Genomic DNA, 15,130 nt, shown 5'->3' with positions numbered 1-15,130 from the left:
GCCCCGGCCGTGTAAGACTCCAGGATAGGAGCCATGGCTTCTCTTAAGGGCCTCTTGAAGACCTGGCTCTGCCCAGCCATCCCGAAGGTGCGGGGGCATCCCAGACCCCCAGGCTGTCCTCTGGCCCCCACCCTGAGACCCAACCAAGATTTGTCCCCTTGGGGCATCTCTTTGCTGTCTCCACCGGGTAGGGCTGGCTTTGTAGGCAAAGAGCAGTGTGGGTTTTAGCTGTGGCTTTCCAGGTGCTTCTGAAGTGCCTCCAGAGGCCGAGGTGACTGTCCGGGCTTGTCCTGCAGGTAAGGGGCCACCTAGGGGCTTCGTTTCATGTTGGCTGCTTTGGAATGGAACCTTTATTTCAAGCTGCGTCTCCAGCTCTCGCTCGCTCCTCTGCCTGCCAGCAGGCACCCTCTGCTTGGTGCATTTCTCTGGTGTCTCAGCCACCACCTCTGCCAGGGTCTTGGGAGCCTCTGCTTCATCTGTGGGAGCCAAATACGATCCTAGCGAGTCTCTTCATCTTGTCCCCTGGCCAGGCTGTTAGCAGGTGGCCGAGTGACAGGACAGCCACAGGTGTGAGAAGCGCCCCTGTTCAGTCACTTGGCCCCCCTGCCATCGCCTGGGCTGGAGGGTACAGTGCCATCCATCTGGGCTCAGGGCCATCCTCTTACTGTGGTGGGGGCTGGGGGCAGAGAGTGGGACTTTTTTTTTTCAAAGAAAAACTACGTGTACATAGAAGAGTTTGATTACCATTATACTTGTATGTAGAACTTTTAAAAAAATGGCCTTAATAAAATTATAAGCAACCTTCCTGGATGCAATTTTCAAACAAGGCGTTGAGCACCCCATGAGGGAGTCTGCCCAGCGCCAGGTTCTGGGTGCAGATGGGCAGGAGGCAGTGGCATCAGGCTCCAAGGCCCGTTGCCAGTGTCCCTTGGCTGGGAGCACAGGTGACATTGTATTAGCACGATGGCCTTGGCCCAGGAGGGGCACAGGTGCCGAGCTTTCCTGGGGAGCAGGGCCTGGCCAGGAGCCAGCAGCCAGGGGTCCCAGTGTCCCCGAAGGGTTCACACCCCTGCTTAGGTCTGCAAAGGCCTCCTGGGGTGCGACAGATTTTATTTATTTCTTGCATATCACTTCTCTACTAAATATTCTTAAATTGCCAAGATTTTCTGAAACAAGACAGCCTAAGGGAATCAGTCTTTTGACTTGGTCACGTGAAAATGCTGTGCGTTTAGGTGAGCTGCTCCGTGAGGAATGGGCCGGGTCCCCCAGGCCGTGTATATAGACCCGCAGCCTGCAGCCTTGGTCCTCGCCCGCTTGGAGTGGGCCTGGGCACTCAGCCCACGTGGGATCAGAGGCCAGGCTGTCCCCAAGTGCTCCCGGCTTCAGCTGAGCCCGCTCAACTGCGTAAACCTGACCTTTGGGAGCAAGAGCTGACCCAGCGTGGCCCCCGCCGGCCTCAGTTTACCCCAGAGGCCCCAGGGTGGTGAGTTTCTTATCCCTCAAGGTTCGTGGAGCCCAGGGTCTGCCCCTCTCCGTGTCTGCCTGAGAAGAGGTTTTAGGCCCCTGCTTCCCTGTCCCCTCTCCCCCCCCAACTGTCACAGTGCCCAGGGTTGGTGTGGAAGGGAAGGGATCCCACAGGGGTCATGGCCCCTGTCATAAGGACCCTACGTTGACCTTCCTCCCCACTGTCCCCAAATGCCCTGCTTCCTCTCATCGTTTTTCTGGGCAGGAAGGATGGATACCAGGGCCCTGGGGAGGGGATCCCTGAGCCCCTCAGTGGAAAGCTCGCGGGCAGGCTGATCCTTCAACAAATTTCGGGCAGCATCCCAAGCCCAGCCAGGCCCCTGTTGGCTTGCGCCCCGGTAGAAATGGCCCTGGTCGGGTTGGCCCCACTCCCGCCCCCTCTGTGGCCCGCAGGGCTCCCTGGAGCATGTGTTTGTGGGCCTTTCCCTGGTGAGGCCTCCATGCAGACCTCCTGCTTCCCTGGGGGCCTCTGGGCCGCAGGCCTGCCCAGGGGGTGTGCTCTGGGGGGCAGGGCCTGCCTTTGTAGTCTCCCTTTGCTGTTGTCTACGTGGTGTTTGGGGCTTGGAAGGAGGGTTCTGACATATCTGTATTTGGCTTGATTTCTTTGGGCCCCCAGCTCCCAGGAGGATGCTCAGCCTGGCAAGCCCTGTTGTGAGGCCCATGTGTTACAGGGCGTGGGCAAGGGCAGCCGTCTGCCTCTCGAGTGCTATGAGACCCCCCGGTGGAGGGTGAGAGGCCCCGTGTTGGTCTATCCGTCCATCCTGCCAGGGACAGAGTCCAGTTTGGGGCTGCAGCCTGGTCAGGCAGGTGCAAGGCCCATGGGGGTGGGGCTCAGGCAGCAGGGGTGGCCCCTGCATCCAGCATCCTGGGCATGGCACACCTGTGAGCCCTCATCCGCAGAGGGGCTGCCTGGGAGCTGAGGGCACCTGGGAACATTCCCCCCTTCCTAGACCCACATCTCCACCAACCCTGACGTGTCTCATAACCAAACATCCTTCCAAACTCCCACCCACAATTAGATTGTGAGTTTTCTCCATTTCCAAAGAAGGCGTTCCCACCCCCGGTACAGGCCTGGCATATCGGGGAGCCCTCCACCCCACCTCTGGCCCTGACAAAGCGGCATCACCCTCACTGGGTCCTAACAGAGCCAAAGTCAGACACTGTGGGGCCTCAGTGAGGGGATGGGGCAGGGGGACCCGAACGTCAAGGGTACCCAGCGACCCTGGTCCTGTTCTGTCACCCCTGCAGGTGGTGCCCTGGGTGAGGGAGCTGTGGCCACTGGAGCCCTCCCCAGGAGGCCTGCCTGGGCAGACTGAGCAGCCCAGAGTCTTTGTCTGCCCCTGCCCCCCGGGGAACACTGAGCCCCCTTCCTGGGGGTCTCTCAGGGTGTGGCTAGGGGTCTCTGGAATGTTCCTCCATCAGGCCCTGCCCAGGCTCCCCTTGGCCTCCAGGGGGTCTGGCTAGGTGGGGTCAGGGACTTCTCCGAACCCTGGGTGTGGCTCAGGCAACTGACCCCAGACACAGCTGCCCCACAACCCACAGCAGGGAAGTGGGGCAACGTGCATCCCCAGGCCTGGTCGCTGGGATACTCCTGAGGGCATGGAGGATGGGAACTAGACCCTTGGGCCTGGGCCTCAGTTTCCCTCTTGTCCCTGGATCAGACCTGCGGATGTCAGGGCCCCAGGCTCCTCCCGGGATGGGCTGGGGATGGGTGCTGGGTGGCAGGGAGATGCCAGCCCCAGTTTCCTCTGCCTCCCATGCTCCCTGCAAGCCCCGAAGCCCTTTTCTGAGGAGTCAGGGTCGCATGGCCACGTGGGGGTGAAGGTCTTGCAGACACCTGGTGTTTGGGGGCAGCTGACGCCCAGCCCATCCTAGCTGGTCACTTCTGGCCTCCTGCCCACGGGGATCAGGGGCCAAAGCTCTCCACCAGGCCATGGGAAGGAGGGCTTTGTGAGCCAAGGTCCAGGGGAGGGGCCCCGCCATGCCCCGCCTCTTGTAGGAGACTGCCCCCCCCCAGGGGCTGGGCGCCACCACTTACATATGCAAAGCCGCCAGCCTGAGCCCTGCCCCGCCTGTGTCCCTTTGCCCCCAGGCTGGCTCTGCCCACCCCCCCAGCATGTACACTCTGCTGTGGATGTCCCGTGCGCCGTGGGTGTGGGCGCCTATGGCGGGTGGGGGCGGGCGGCTCAGGGTGCACTAGGCCAGCCCCTGCCCATCCTCTCTGGCGTGGACCCTTGTGTCTTTGTATCTTTGCATCCTTTGTAATGAAATGTAATAAAAATCCAGTGTTTTTGCCTCGGCCTCCTCCCCTTTTTTCTGCCTCCCCCACAACACCTTATCCCCAGATGAAATGTGGGTGCGGCTGGTGCACCAGGCAGGAGCCACACACACACTCATGGACAGGGACACCCCTGTCCCCAGCCAGCTACTCAAGCCTGGTGCCTGGAATGGAGGTACCCGCTCCTCAAGATCCTGGGGCACACACTCCAAGGTGGGGACAGGGAGGTCCAGGCCTGAGACCATGGGTGTGTGGCATGCGGCGGCAGCAGGCCTGGGGCCTCGCAAATCAGGACATTCCTGGTCAGTCTGCTGAGCCCCAGACCGAAGGGGAGTCAGCCATAGGTCCCCACTCTCCAAGGCCTGGGTTTGGAGACCCTGGCCCAGCCCTCCCTCAGATGCCCAACCCCGCCTTCTCCCTGCAGCAGAGACCACAGGTGGCTGCCCCATGGCACACGCTTTATTTTGTCCTCTCTGAGACCCTTTGCCTTCCCCTCCACACACCGGTCGCTCCTTGGGGCTGGGAGCTGAGTTCCCAGCCTGCCACAGAGAAGGCAGCTGTCCTCCAGGGGCCCGTCCCTACGCCTGTCCCTAGGCCTGCAGCAGCCGCTGGGTCTCATAGTCCTCGGGGATGGTGTCTGCAGAGAGAGGGTGAGCCGGTGAGGCGGGGTGAGGTTGGGTGAGGCAGACTCCCCACTCCCTGGCAGGAGGGTCCCTCACCGTTGCAGCGGTATCGCAGATTGGCCCAGATGATGTTCTCCTGGGAAAAGCAGAAGACCCCCAGGCGGCCACCCCGCATGGTCGTGTCCAAGACCACGTTGCTGTCAGCCACCAGCTCGGAGCCCTCGTAGAACCTCACTCTGCAGGGAGGAGGGTATAGTAAGGCAGTGCGCTCCCCTCTCAGAGCTGTAGCACCCTGCCCAGGAAACAGGTCCCCTCCTCTCTGAGAAGGGGGACCACGTGTCCCCTGTGCCTGGGCCACACTCCACGCAGCTGGGGCTCTTACGTGAGGGGATGGACATCCAGGGTCCTGCACAGAATCAACAGGTGTTAACAGAGCACCTGGGCTTCTTGGCAGCACAGAGTGGGGATTGAGAAATGGGGCTGGGTGAGGTCCCACCCTCCAACTGAGGACCCCTCTGTGTGCTGGCTCTTAGGAGGGCATCAGTTCATTCTAACTGCCCGTTTTAGAGAGAAGTGGACTGAGGTCCCCTGAGCCACCCCTCTTCTCTCAGGGAAGCAGGATACAAGGGACTCCTGGGCCATTGGCAGGGGGCAGGGTCCCCACCTGATGTAGCCCACTTGGGGCCGGTGCTGCAGGAACCAGCGGTAGGATGTCTTGTCCTTCCAGCCCACATTTCGGGGGTCCTTCCACAGCAGCCGCACCTGTGATGCTGTGTCCCCTGTGTGCCACAGAGCATTCCGCAGCTGCTCCCCAGGGCCTGTGGAAGACTTCACCACCTGCCATGCCCCAGGGACAGGGGAAAGGGGTCAGACACCATGCCGGTCACTGGAGCCCCCATGGACCCTGCCCAGTAGTGACAGGTGGGGAGCTGCAGGCAGCACAGGAATGGTAGGGGGCCCCAGGGCGCCCAGGTGGCAGACCGATAAGGAAGCCACCTTGGGCGGGCACGTGGAGTTTGCAGATGGATTGTTGGGGGCAGTAGTGGTCTGGGAGCTCATGGACAGGTTTAGGGGCTGAGAGGACTTGGGGTGGGGTTCTGCAGGAGAATTTAGTGATCCATATAGAAAGTTTTGGGTGTTCATGGCATAAACTGGAGTCCGGTGAAATTGGGGGATTTCTTAGGGGGCTTCAGTGGCATGGTAGGGTCTAGGGGTTCTGCATGAGGATTTGGAACCCCCAAAAGATTTAGATCTCCGTGAGAGTTTCAGGGCTCAAAGGAGGATTGCGGGCACTGCGGGAGGGTTTGAGGACCTGGGGAAGTCCGGGGGAAGAATACAAGTGGTCAGAAGAATGGTGCTGGCGACTAGGAAGACTTGGGGGGTTGTCTGTGGAAGGGTTTGGGGGACCCAGAGGTCCACTAGGCCCCAGACACCTTAAGCTGAATGCCAGGTTCAGCCACTGCGCGGAAGGGGTTCGCCTGCCAGTATGTTTGCTCCATCTGCTTCCACATGACCACGTAGAAGCTAGAGCTGTCTTGGTAGCCAAAGATGAAGCCCGCGTAGTCGTCGTCGGTGACTGTGTTCACGTGGAACGTGCCTTCGAAGTCCACGCCATTGAAGGCCGTGTAACCTGGGAAGTGGAGGGAGCAGTAAGGAAGCAGTGGGGCTCTGGGACGTTAACCCCTACCCCAACCAGGGCCTCGGCCCGCCCCAGGCCCCACCCCTCGAGGGTCCAAACTGTCCCCTGGGCCCAGATCCTCGTCCATGGACCCGCTCCCATCCCCACCCTCTGAGTCCACACACACGGCCAAGCCTACTGCGACCTGCCCCCAGTCCAGAACCTCTCAAACCCAACCTGGCACCGCCTTCCCTGATTGCAGGCCCGCCCCGACCCCGCCCCTGGAGCCCCGCCCCGCCCCGCCTTGCCCCTTCCCCTGTCTCACCCACAGCTAGGCCAGGGTCGCTGTTCATTGTCTGCACGATCTCCATCCCCTGACGGGGTCAAAGAAAAAAGGGTCTCAGGCCGGCCGTGGGGGCCCCCGGCTCCCGGTCTCCAGGTTAGGTCCTGCTGCGGGGGTCCTGGGCCCCGCCCCCACCTGGTTGAGCACCACCCAGTTGGGGTCTATCTGCGCGTCGCCCTCGGGGTCCAGCACGACTGTCTGGAAGGCCCGGAAGTCAGTGAGGGTGACTTCGGCGTTCTCCGGACACACATCGATCTTGTCCACCACCTGGTCGGCGTCGAAGTCGCCCTGGCACGCGTCGCCGACGCCGTCCCCTAAGAGATTGGAGACCCCGCCCGGGCGGTGGTGGTAGCGCCAGGCTACGCCCCAGGCCTAGCCACGCCCCCATGAGGCCCCGCCCCCACGTGCCCCTGCTCCCTCCACGCCCACCCTAAACCCCGTCCCGGTGGCGGCGACACTGGCCCGGCCCCACACAAGGCCCTGCCCCCTGCCTTACGATCCTTGTCTTCCTGGCCTGGGTTGGGCACCAGGCGGCAGTTGTCCCGTCTGTCGGGGACTCCATCGTTGTCGTCGTCCTCGTCGCAGGCGTCACCCTGGCCATCGTGGTCCGAGTCCTGCTGGGCGCTGTTGGGCACGGTGGGGCAGTTGTCCCTCGAGTCCTGGTGCCCATCCCCATCCCTGGATGGGCGAGCGGGACAGTGACGATGAGCTCTCCAGAGGGTGGCGTCAGGGCTGCCCACTCGAGTCCCCGCCCGCACCCCAGATGCCTCCTTACTGGTCTTGGTCGCTGTCACAAGCATCTCCCACGAAGTCGTGGTCCACATCCCCCTGGGGGGCGGGGCAGGGAGGACGCAGGGATCCAGGATCAGGGCAGTGGAATTCAGAAGCCTTCCACTTACCCCAGTTCCAGAGCCAAGGTCCTCCGGACGCCGAGGAGCGCCCCCCCAAGCCGGCCGGGGCTTTCCGGGGAGTCGGACCCGCCGGGGCCGGCCTGCGCTCACCTGGTCTGGGTTGCTCTTCCGGGGGCAGTTGTCGCAGGCATCCCCTACACCATCGCCATCACTGTCCTTCTGGTCTGAATTGGGCACCCGGGGACAGTTGTCCACCGTGTTGCGGATCCCTGTAGGAAACGGGGGAACAGAACAGGATCCCCAGATGGGGGCGGGGCCTGGCTGACCTCAGCAGGGTAGGTGCAGACCTAGGGCTGGCCCACAGCCATACAGAGTTCAACCCTTCCCTTCGGCTTACAAAAGCTACAAAGTTAAACCAAGTACTCATGCTGGCGCCCGGACGTCGTAGAGGCTTCATGAACGGACGCCCACGTCCTTTTCGCCCTAGGCGAGCTCACTTCCTGGGCTTTCCAAACCGGCCGAGCCCCGCCCCCGGCCAAGCTCTGCCCCTCGCCCCTGCCCCCTGCCGCAGTGCTCACGATCGCCGTCGATGTCATCGTCGCAGGCGTCGCCTTTGCCGTCCAGATCTGTGTCCTTTTGGTCGTCGTTCTTCTGGGACCGGCAGTTGTCGCAAGCATCGCCCCATTTGTCGCCGTCCGCATTGCGCTGGTCTGGGTTCCGCACCAGGGGACAGTTGTCCTGGTGGGGGACAGGACCGGTTAAGGGGGAAGAGTCAGGCCTGGAGGGGTTAAGGTCACTCCGCAGACCAGCCTACCTCTGAGGCCCCCTCATACCTCCAGGACCCGCGAGTCCAGCCTCTGAGGCCATACCCCTCTCCCAAGCCACGCCCTACCCAGCCTCGCCCAGGACCCACCGCCTCGTTGGGGACCCCGTCCCCATCTGCATCCAGGTCACAGGCGTCCCCAATGCCATCGCGATCCACGTCCTCCTGCCCTGAGTTGGGCACCGTCACGCAGTTGTCCTAGGGGTGGGCACAGCGGGCATGAGGGGCATGGCCATGGAGCCCCGTCCACCACTACACAGGCCACGCCCTCCGGGCTCCTGCCCACCTTGCGGCACTGGCGCTCAGAGCAACGCAGCTTCTCGTCCGGGAAGCCGTCCAAGTCTGTGTCTCGGCCGCAGAGGAGCCCGTTGCCTGCCCAGCCGACGGCGCACTGTGGAGGAGTTAGTGAATGGGTGCCTCGGCCTGATTGCTTCCCTGCCCGCATCCCCATCCCACGCCCCTCCTGGCCTGCCCGCGCTCACCACGCAGGATCGTGAGCCGTCGCGTTCCAGGATGCAGTCAGCCTTCTCATGGCACGGGCTGGGAGTGCCGTCGGGGCAGAAGCGCTGCGCGCGGGGACGGCAGCCAGATGCCTGGTCGCCAACGAAGCCGGGCTGGCACGGGCCGCACTGGAAGGAGCCCTGCGCCCACGGCCGCGAGCGGTCAGTCTGGCCCTCCTGCTGCTGCGCACCCCCTAACCCTTCACCTTTCTTCCTGGGCCTTACCAGAGTGTTGATGCACACGGAGTTCGGGACGCAATTATGCTGTCCTGTCTCACACTCGTTAATATCCGTGCAGACCTGAGTGGCAAGGAGGGCAGAAGTCACCGCCCCCACAGACATTCTCAAATCTCCCACCCAATTACGTCTTCTTTGCATCCTACTGCTCCGCGACCATTCTGGACGCGGACACTTCCTCTCTCCATCCACCAGACTCCGGTACCCACCTCACCCAGCTGGAGCATGGCAGGAAAAAGCCACAAAGCTAGAGCACGAGTTTACTGAACAAAACGCTCCTCCCATTCTCTCCTAACACAGACCCCTCCAAGGCCCTCACCTGCTTGTTGGCCTTGGCGAAGGCCAGCCCCACGCCCTCGTGAGTGGGGCCGCTGTACCCTGGCGGACAAGCCTCGCAGCGGAAGCCAGGGCTGGTGTTGATGCAGCGGACGCGAGGGAAGCAGGGATGGGCATTGCACTAGGGGAGGAAATGCCATGGAGGTTCAGAGGACGCAGGAGCCGGGCCCCTCGAGAGCGGTGCCTCGGGATTTCCTGCGCTTGAACTTAAAACGATTCCAGGGCCATCAGCCAACACTTTGGAGGGGGAGTGCCATGTGGGGCAGAGGCCATCGATTGTCCCAGGGGTCAGACTTGACTTTGCCTGGATGGGGACAGGGACGCGACCAGGCGGGGACAGGGACGCGACCAGGCAGGGAGAGGCGCGACTGGACCGGCTGTTCCTGGACCCGGTGGGCTGGGCGCTCATGGGCGGGCTAAGGAATTGTGAAAGCGGGCGTCCCCAGCGGACGGGGGAAGTGGGCGTCGGGATGTGCGTGCCCGACTGTGGGGAAGTAGTCGGGACAGGGGCACGGTGGTGGTGGCAGGGTCACTGGGGCTGGCGAGCTCTGGAGGTGAGGAGGGTCGTTGGGGCGAACCACTCTCGGCGGTAGGAGGGTCGCTGGAGTGAGCGTCTCTGGCTAAGGAGGGGGTCGGCGAGACAGGCGTCACAGTTGGTGAGGAGGTGGTCCGGGTGGGTTCCCCCAGCAATGGGGAGGTCTTCTGGGCGTGAGCCTCCAGAGGTGAAGGGGTCCTCCGGGCGAGCACCCCTGGCCGAGGAGGATGTCGTTGGGGAGGTGGGGAGTAATGGGGGCCGGCTTTGGGGGATCATCGGGGCGGTGGGGGGCGGGCGCACCTCGTTGATGTCCGCGCAGTGCGAGCCGTTGCCGGTGAAGCCCGCGGGGCAGGGTCCGCAGCGCGAACCGCTCGCAGTCTGAGTGCAGGCCACGCCTGGGAAGCAGAAGCCCGGCGCGCAGTGGGCCAGGGGCCGCACGCTCAAGCCTGGGGTATGGGCGGGCTGCATCCCTGAAGGGGAGGGGGCGAGAAGGGACCGATCAGGGCCAAGCCCGGGGCCTGGAGGCGGCCCCAGGGGCGTGGCAATATCCGGGCCCTGCCCCGGACTGCGTGCTCCGCCTGCTAAGGTCTCTCCAGCATTACAGATCTCAGCGCGCCTACTACGGCGTCTCCCCACCTTCCAGCACCTCGCACGGCCTCTTGCCTCTTTTACTGCGACTCTCCGTCCCTGATCGTCCCTCTCCATCCCTCCTCCTCCAGTCCCCACTCCTCCTAGCCTCCCTCTCTTCCCTTCCCGATCCCCTTAGCTCTGTGCCTCTGCCTTTGGCCCCCCATCTCTTCTCCATCTCCTGGCCGCCCCGGCTGCGCTCACCGCACGCGTCACACTCCATCACCGTGTTCTTCAGGAACGTGATCTCCTTGACCTGAGGTGCAGGGCGGGTGTGGTGTGGTCAGAGGGGCCCCCTCCTCCTCTTCCCTCCGATCTCCTTTTCCTCCTCCTACTCCTCCCGGCTCTCCCCCGATCCCTACCCCCAGACGCGCTACCTTCCTAGACCCTCTCCTCCTTCTCTGGGACACGCTTCCCCTTCACAGACCCCTACCCTCTCCCTGGGACCCCCTTCCCTCTTCCTTTTGGACACCCTCCTCCCCGGATCCCGGTCCCCAGGACCCCCTCCCCCTCCACCGGAGCCCCCTCCTCCAGTCCTCTTCCCCTCCCCCCACCCCCGTCCCGGCGCACACCTGCTGCCGCAGGAGCTCCCGCACGTCCTGCAGCGCCGCGTTGGTCTCCTGCAGTTCTCGGAGCATCTGTGGGCCCAGGTCTCCACCTGCGCCGACAGGGGGCGTTCGTGGGACGTCGGGGCTCGGGGACCCCAATCACCGCTCCCCACATCGTCGCCGCCGCACGGCACCGATGCGCGCACACCATTCCCTGAGCCTCCGCCTGGCTGCCTGCTTTCTCACGCCGCAAGGAGCAGTCTCCGAGCCCCAAGGAGCCGCGACCCCAGGCCTCCCCAGGGTCCTCTGGTCCGTTTTGGGGTTGGGGACACGGCGTTGGGGAGGGCGCGGCTTACCCAGCGGGATCTGACCCTGGCCGGACGCGCCCAGGGCGGCCAGGATGAGCAGGAGAACGCAGGCGGCGGCGGGAACCATGGCGGTGGCGGGGAGCTGAACCGCGACTCGCACTCTGCAGCGCACGAGGCCCTCTGGGCCTATTTATCCCGGCAGCGCGGCCGCCCCGGGGACGGCCCACCTCGGCCCTGCCCAGCGTCCAGCCGCAAGGTAAACAGATGGCGCTGGCCTCTGCGTTCAAGGCCCCGCCCGGCGCGACTGAACCCCGACATGGCGGGGAAACTGAGTCACGAGGGACCTGTGACAGGGTTGGTGGCGTGGGGAGTGAGGTGGGACCACCCTCCAGACCTCTCATTTACATATTTATTCCGTGCCTGCTGTATGCCAAGGCTAGGGCATAGCTAGGAACCAGGCAATCCCCACAGTGGTTCCCCTCAGCCCACCCCCGGGGGAAAGAGTCAGGAGTGGCCAAAGCCCACCTCCTCATGTGTTTCAAAATGATGCAAATGACGTCTCTCCGTGTGTCAGTTTCCTCCCCTGTGCAAGGGACATAGTTAAGTACTATTGTTAATGATTATTATTATTACAGGAAATTGAGGACAGGGACCCTCAATCTGCCCTGGCCTCCGGGCTCCCCGCTCCTGGATCCCCACCCCACCCTTTTCTGTGGTTCTCTGGCTGGTGGGTGGCAGCGTGAGGGGGCAGCCTGGTGGCCAAGGGGCTGTGTGTGCGTCTGTCCTCCGCAAAGGAATAAGCATGTCATAATGCTCCTTCTGGAGGAGGTCTGAGGGGGACCCCAGGGCTTCTGTTTGTCAAGACAGAAGCTCCGCTCCAGCTGCTGTGGGAACAGCCTGTAATAAAAATGAAAATGACTACTTATCGGGAAAATCATCAGGAAAATCATTCCTCCCGGCCCAGCCATGCTCTTGAGCTACCAGATACCTTGGCTTTCTGCTGTTAACCCTCTGCACCACTACCCTCCGGTGCTCACATTAGCCTCTATCGTGTAAATGGGGAAACTGAGGCCCAGACAGGGGAAGTGACTAGTCTAAGGCTACCAGAAGGGGTGGGAGTGAAGCCAGGGTAGAGCCATAGCCTGGTTTGTTTCCTGCAGTCACTGAGGGCTTCCTAGAGGAGGTGGTGAGACAACCTGCCAGAAAGGAAGGGCTCAGATCAGCAGAGGGAAGAGGTGAGGACAGTTCTGGCAGAGGGAAGTATGTGGAGTTTGGAGGTGGGGACATATAGGCACATTAATTCTACAAATGTGTACTGAGCATCTACTGTGTGTCATGGCCTGCGCTGAACTCTGGGGACGTAGGGTGAATAAGCCAGATTAGGTCTCTCCTTCATGGGGAGCCCAGATTGGTGGGGAGGCAACTACATAATCACCCAAAGGGGCCAGGGCTGTAATGGGGGCATACAGGCAGAGGTCAGAACTCCAAGGAGGTGTCTGCCCCAGCCTGGGGTGGAGGGAAGTCTGGGTAGTCTTCCTAGAGGAGGAGAGAACCCTGTACTGGGACCAGGAAGATGAGATGAGTACACGGCCAGGTAGAGAAATGGTGGAAAGGCATTCCAGGTAGAGGAACAACATAGCATGTGCAAAGGCCCTAAGGCAGAAATGAGCCTGCCTGCTGGGCAGACTGATCTCAGGATGGAGAGATCTTAGGGCTCAAGAGAAGCAATGCCAGTGGTGTGGTGTTTGGGCTGTCTTCTGAGGGCAATAGGGAGCCACAGAGGGTGAGTGAGAATGGGTGGGCCTGTAGGGAAGGCTGGGTGGAAGCAGCCTGAGCATTTCAGTGTAGCCTGTGCCTGATGGTGCCCACCTTGCTTGCTGCCTGCAGCCGGGCCATGAGCTCATCTCCTGTTTTCCTTGGCGTCCAGCACACCTGGGGGCAGCTCCTGGCTGGCACTGGAATTCTTGGGAAAACCATGGCCCTGCAGGGCCTGCAGGCATATGTGTGCCTCATGTAGCTGGGATGGGGGCACGTGGAGGCCAGGCCCCTGCCTCAGGCTGGGCACAGGGCTGGGACTTGGACACATGTGGCCTTGTTCATGGCCAGGCTGTGGAGAGATGTGGGGAAGGGCCTTCTAGGCAGAGGGAACAGCAAAGGCAGAGGCCCTGAGGATGTCCCAGTTTGCAGACCAGACAAGAGGCCTGGAGATGGGCAGTCTAGTTTCATGCTTCTGCCTTATGGATCCTACCAGCCCTTGAAAAACCCCTTTCAGGCAGTACCACCCACTTCCCATGCATACCACACCAACCTCACATTACAGGGTAACTCCCTCTAGGTGTCTTTCCTGGCCTTTGTACCTACTGTTCCCCATCGCCCCAAATACCTTCCTCCATCCTCAAGTCTGGACTCTGATGCCCCTGCCTCCAGGAAGCCCTCTCTACTTCTTCTGGGCAGGGCTCAGGGTCTGGTGCCTGTATGACAGCCCTTTGGGACCCCTGGGAGACTATCCCAGGCAGAGAAGGTTGGGTGGCCTGACCCCGGGGACTGGGAATGTCTGTATTTTGTTCTGTCCCCCCCGTTCCGGGCACCTCTCTGAGGCCTGAGCTGGTGCACAGAGGGAAGGCTGAAGGTTTTCGTGAGCTGTGACCCCCATCTGCTACGATTAGTGTCACACTGTCATTCCTTGTAATTAATGTAACATCATTACTATTAATAATAGTAGCCACTGCCACCACTGTACTTTAGGACAGACTCGGTGGACACACAGCCTGGGCTTGAAGGTCAGCTGGGCACAGGATTGCTGTGTGACCTGGGGCAAGTTGCTTGACCTCTCTGTACCTGAGTTTCCTCTCCTGTACATGGGGTGACCATTGTTGAGAGGGTAACTGTTTGGAGGATTGAATGAGCTAACCACTGCCCAGCGAGGCGCCCCAAGGTTAACCCCATTATACAATATGTTCGGAACTTATACACTATGTCACTTATTCTTCAGATGATTCTTATTCATATTTTCCTCAGAGAGGAGAGGAAAAGCTTGAGGTCACAGCCGGGATTAGAACTGGGGAAGGCGGGACCCTTGAAGCCTCCACAGCCCCCACCTCCCTGCCCTTGGCCGCAGAATCCAGACAAGAAGTGCCGGCCCAGGCCTCTCATTAGCTGTGAAGACCTCGCTGCCCGGGATCTCCTGGCCTGAGCCTTAGGCGGGCGCCCCAGCTGGCCCCCCTTCCCACCACACCAGACCCAGTGGCTCTAGGAGCCTGGCCAGGCTGGGGCAGAGGGGCTGGTGCCTGCGTGATGGGGCCCCTGGGCCCTTCCTGGCAGAGGTTTGCTGGGCCAGGAGACATGTGGGCGCCCCCAGCTCACCCAGCCGCCTCTCCTTGTGAATCCAGAGGGAAAGTATGTCGGGAAGGCAGCCGCCCTGCCCTGGGCGGGCCCAGCCACAGGCCCAAGTTCTGGGGAATTCATCAGGGCAGCAAGGGAACCTGACCAGCCTGCCTCTGAAGGCCCTGCAGGACCGTCTCTCCAGAAGGACCGAGTGGTGGCGGGGAGGGGCAGGAAGGGTGCCACTGGGCCCAGGAGTCTGGCAGACCCACCCTGACTTGCTCCTGAACTTGGGCAAGCCCTGCCTACTGTCTTTCCCGCCATTTGCCCCAACCCTGTCCCCATTCCATACAAGGCTCTGTAAAAGGTGATGATAAAGAAGGTGAGAACAATAAATACAGTGGCTACAATTTTATTGAGGAAGTGCCAAGTGCTCAAAACCTTGCCACCCCACAAATGTGGGGTTTCCCATTCAGTCCCCACTACTGTGCTGCAAGAGACAGGCACGCACCATCATGGGAGGCAGCAGGGCACAGCAATGAAGGGTTTGGTCTGTGAACTCGGGCCCTGAGTTTTACATCCCAGCTCTGCTGTGCACCCTGAGGCAAACTGTGTACCTTCTCAGTGCCACTGTTTCTTCTTCGTTTCTTTCTGTTTT

The 15,130-nt window shown here is 61.8% G+C and overlaps 1 protein-coding gene across 1 annotated transcript; it reads right to left on the bottom strand.

Annotated features, from left to right (window-relative positions):
- Window positions 1-4,246: 4,246 nt before the first annotated feature.
- Window positions 4,247-11,352, bottom strand: COMP (cartilage oligomeric matrix protein). Its single transcript, XM_036892942.2, has 19 exons — window positions 11,200-11,352; window positions 10,868-10,953; window positions 10,500-10,551; window positions 9,969-10,138; window positions 9,117-9,254; window positions 8,786-8,860; window positions 8,543-8,701; window positions 8,347-8,451; window positions 8,151-8,258; window positions 7,816-7,975; window positions 7,388-7,506; window positions 7,162-7,214; window positions 6,883-7,064; window positions 6,522-6,700; window positions 6,369-6,417; window positions 5,859-6,055; window positions 5,090-5,262; window positions 4,522-4,661; window positions 4,247-4,439 (listed from the first exon to the last, which is right to left on the bottom strand). The coding sequence occupies exons 1-19, from the start codon at window positions 11,276-11,278 to the stop codon at window positions 4,393-4,395; spliced, it is 2,271 nt and encodes a 756-aa protein (XP_036748837.1). The 5' UTR covers window positions 11,279-11,352; the 3' UTR covers window positions 4,247-4,392.
- Window positions 11,353-15,130: the final 3,778 nt, after the last annotated feature.

Source organism: Manis pentadactyla, chromosome 12 (assembly GCF_030020395.1).
Source record: "Manis pentadactyla isolate mManPen7 chromosome 12, mManPen7.hap1, whole genome shotgun sequence".
In the NCBI taxonomy this organism is placed as follows: domain Eukaryota; kingdom Metazoa; phylum Chordata; class Mammalia; order Pholidota; family Manidae; genus Manis; species Manis pentadactyla.
Note: the sequence above shows the minus strand (reverse complement) of the source record. Positions and strands in the feature narration are given on the sequence as shown.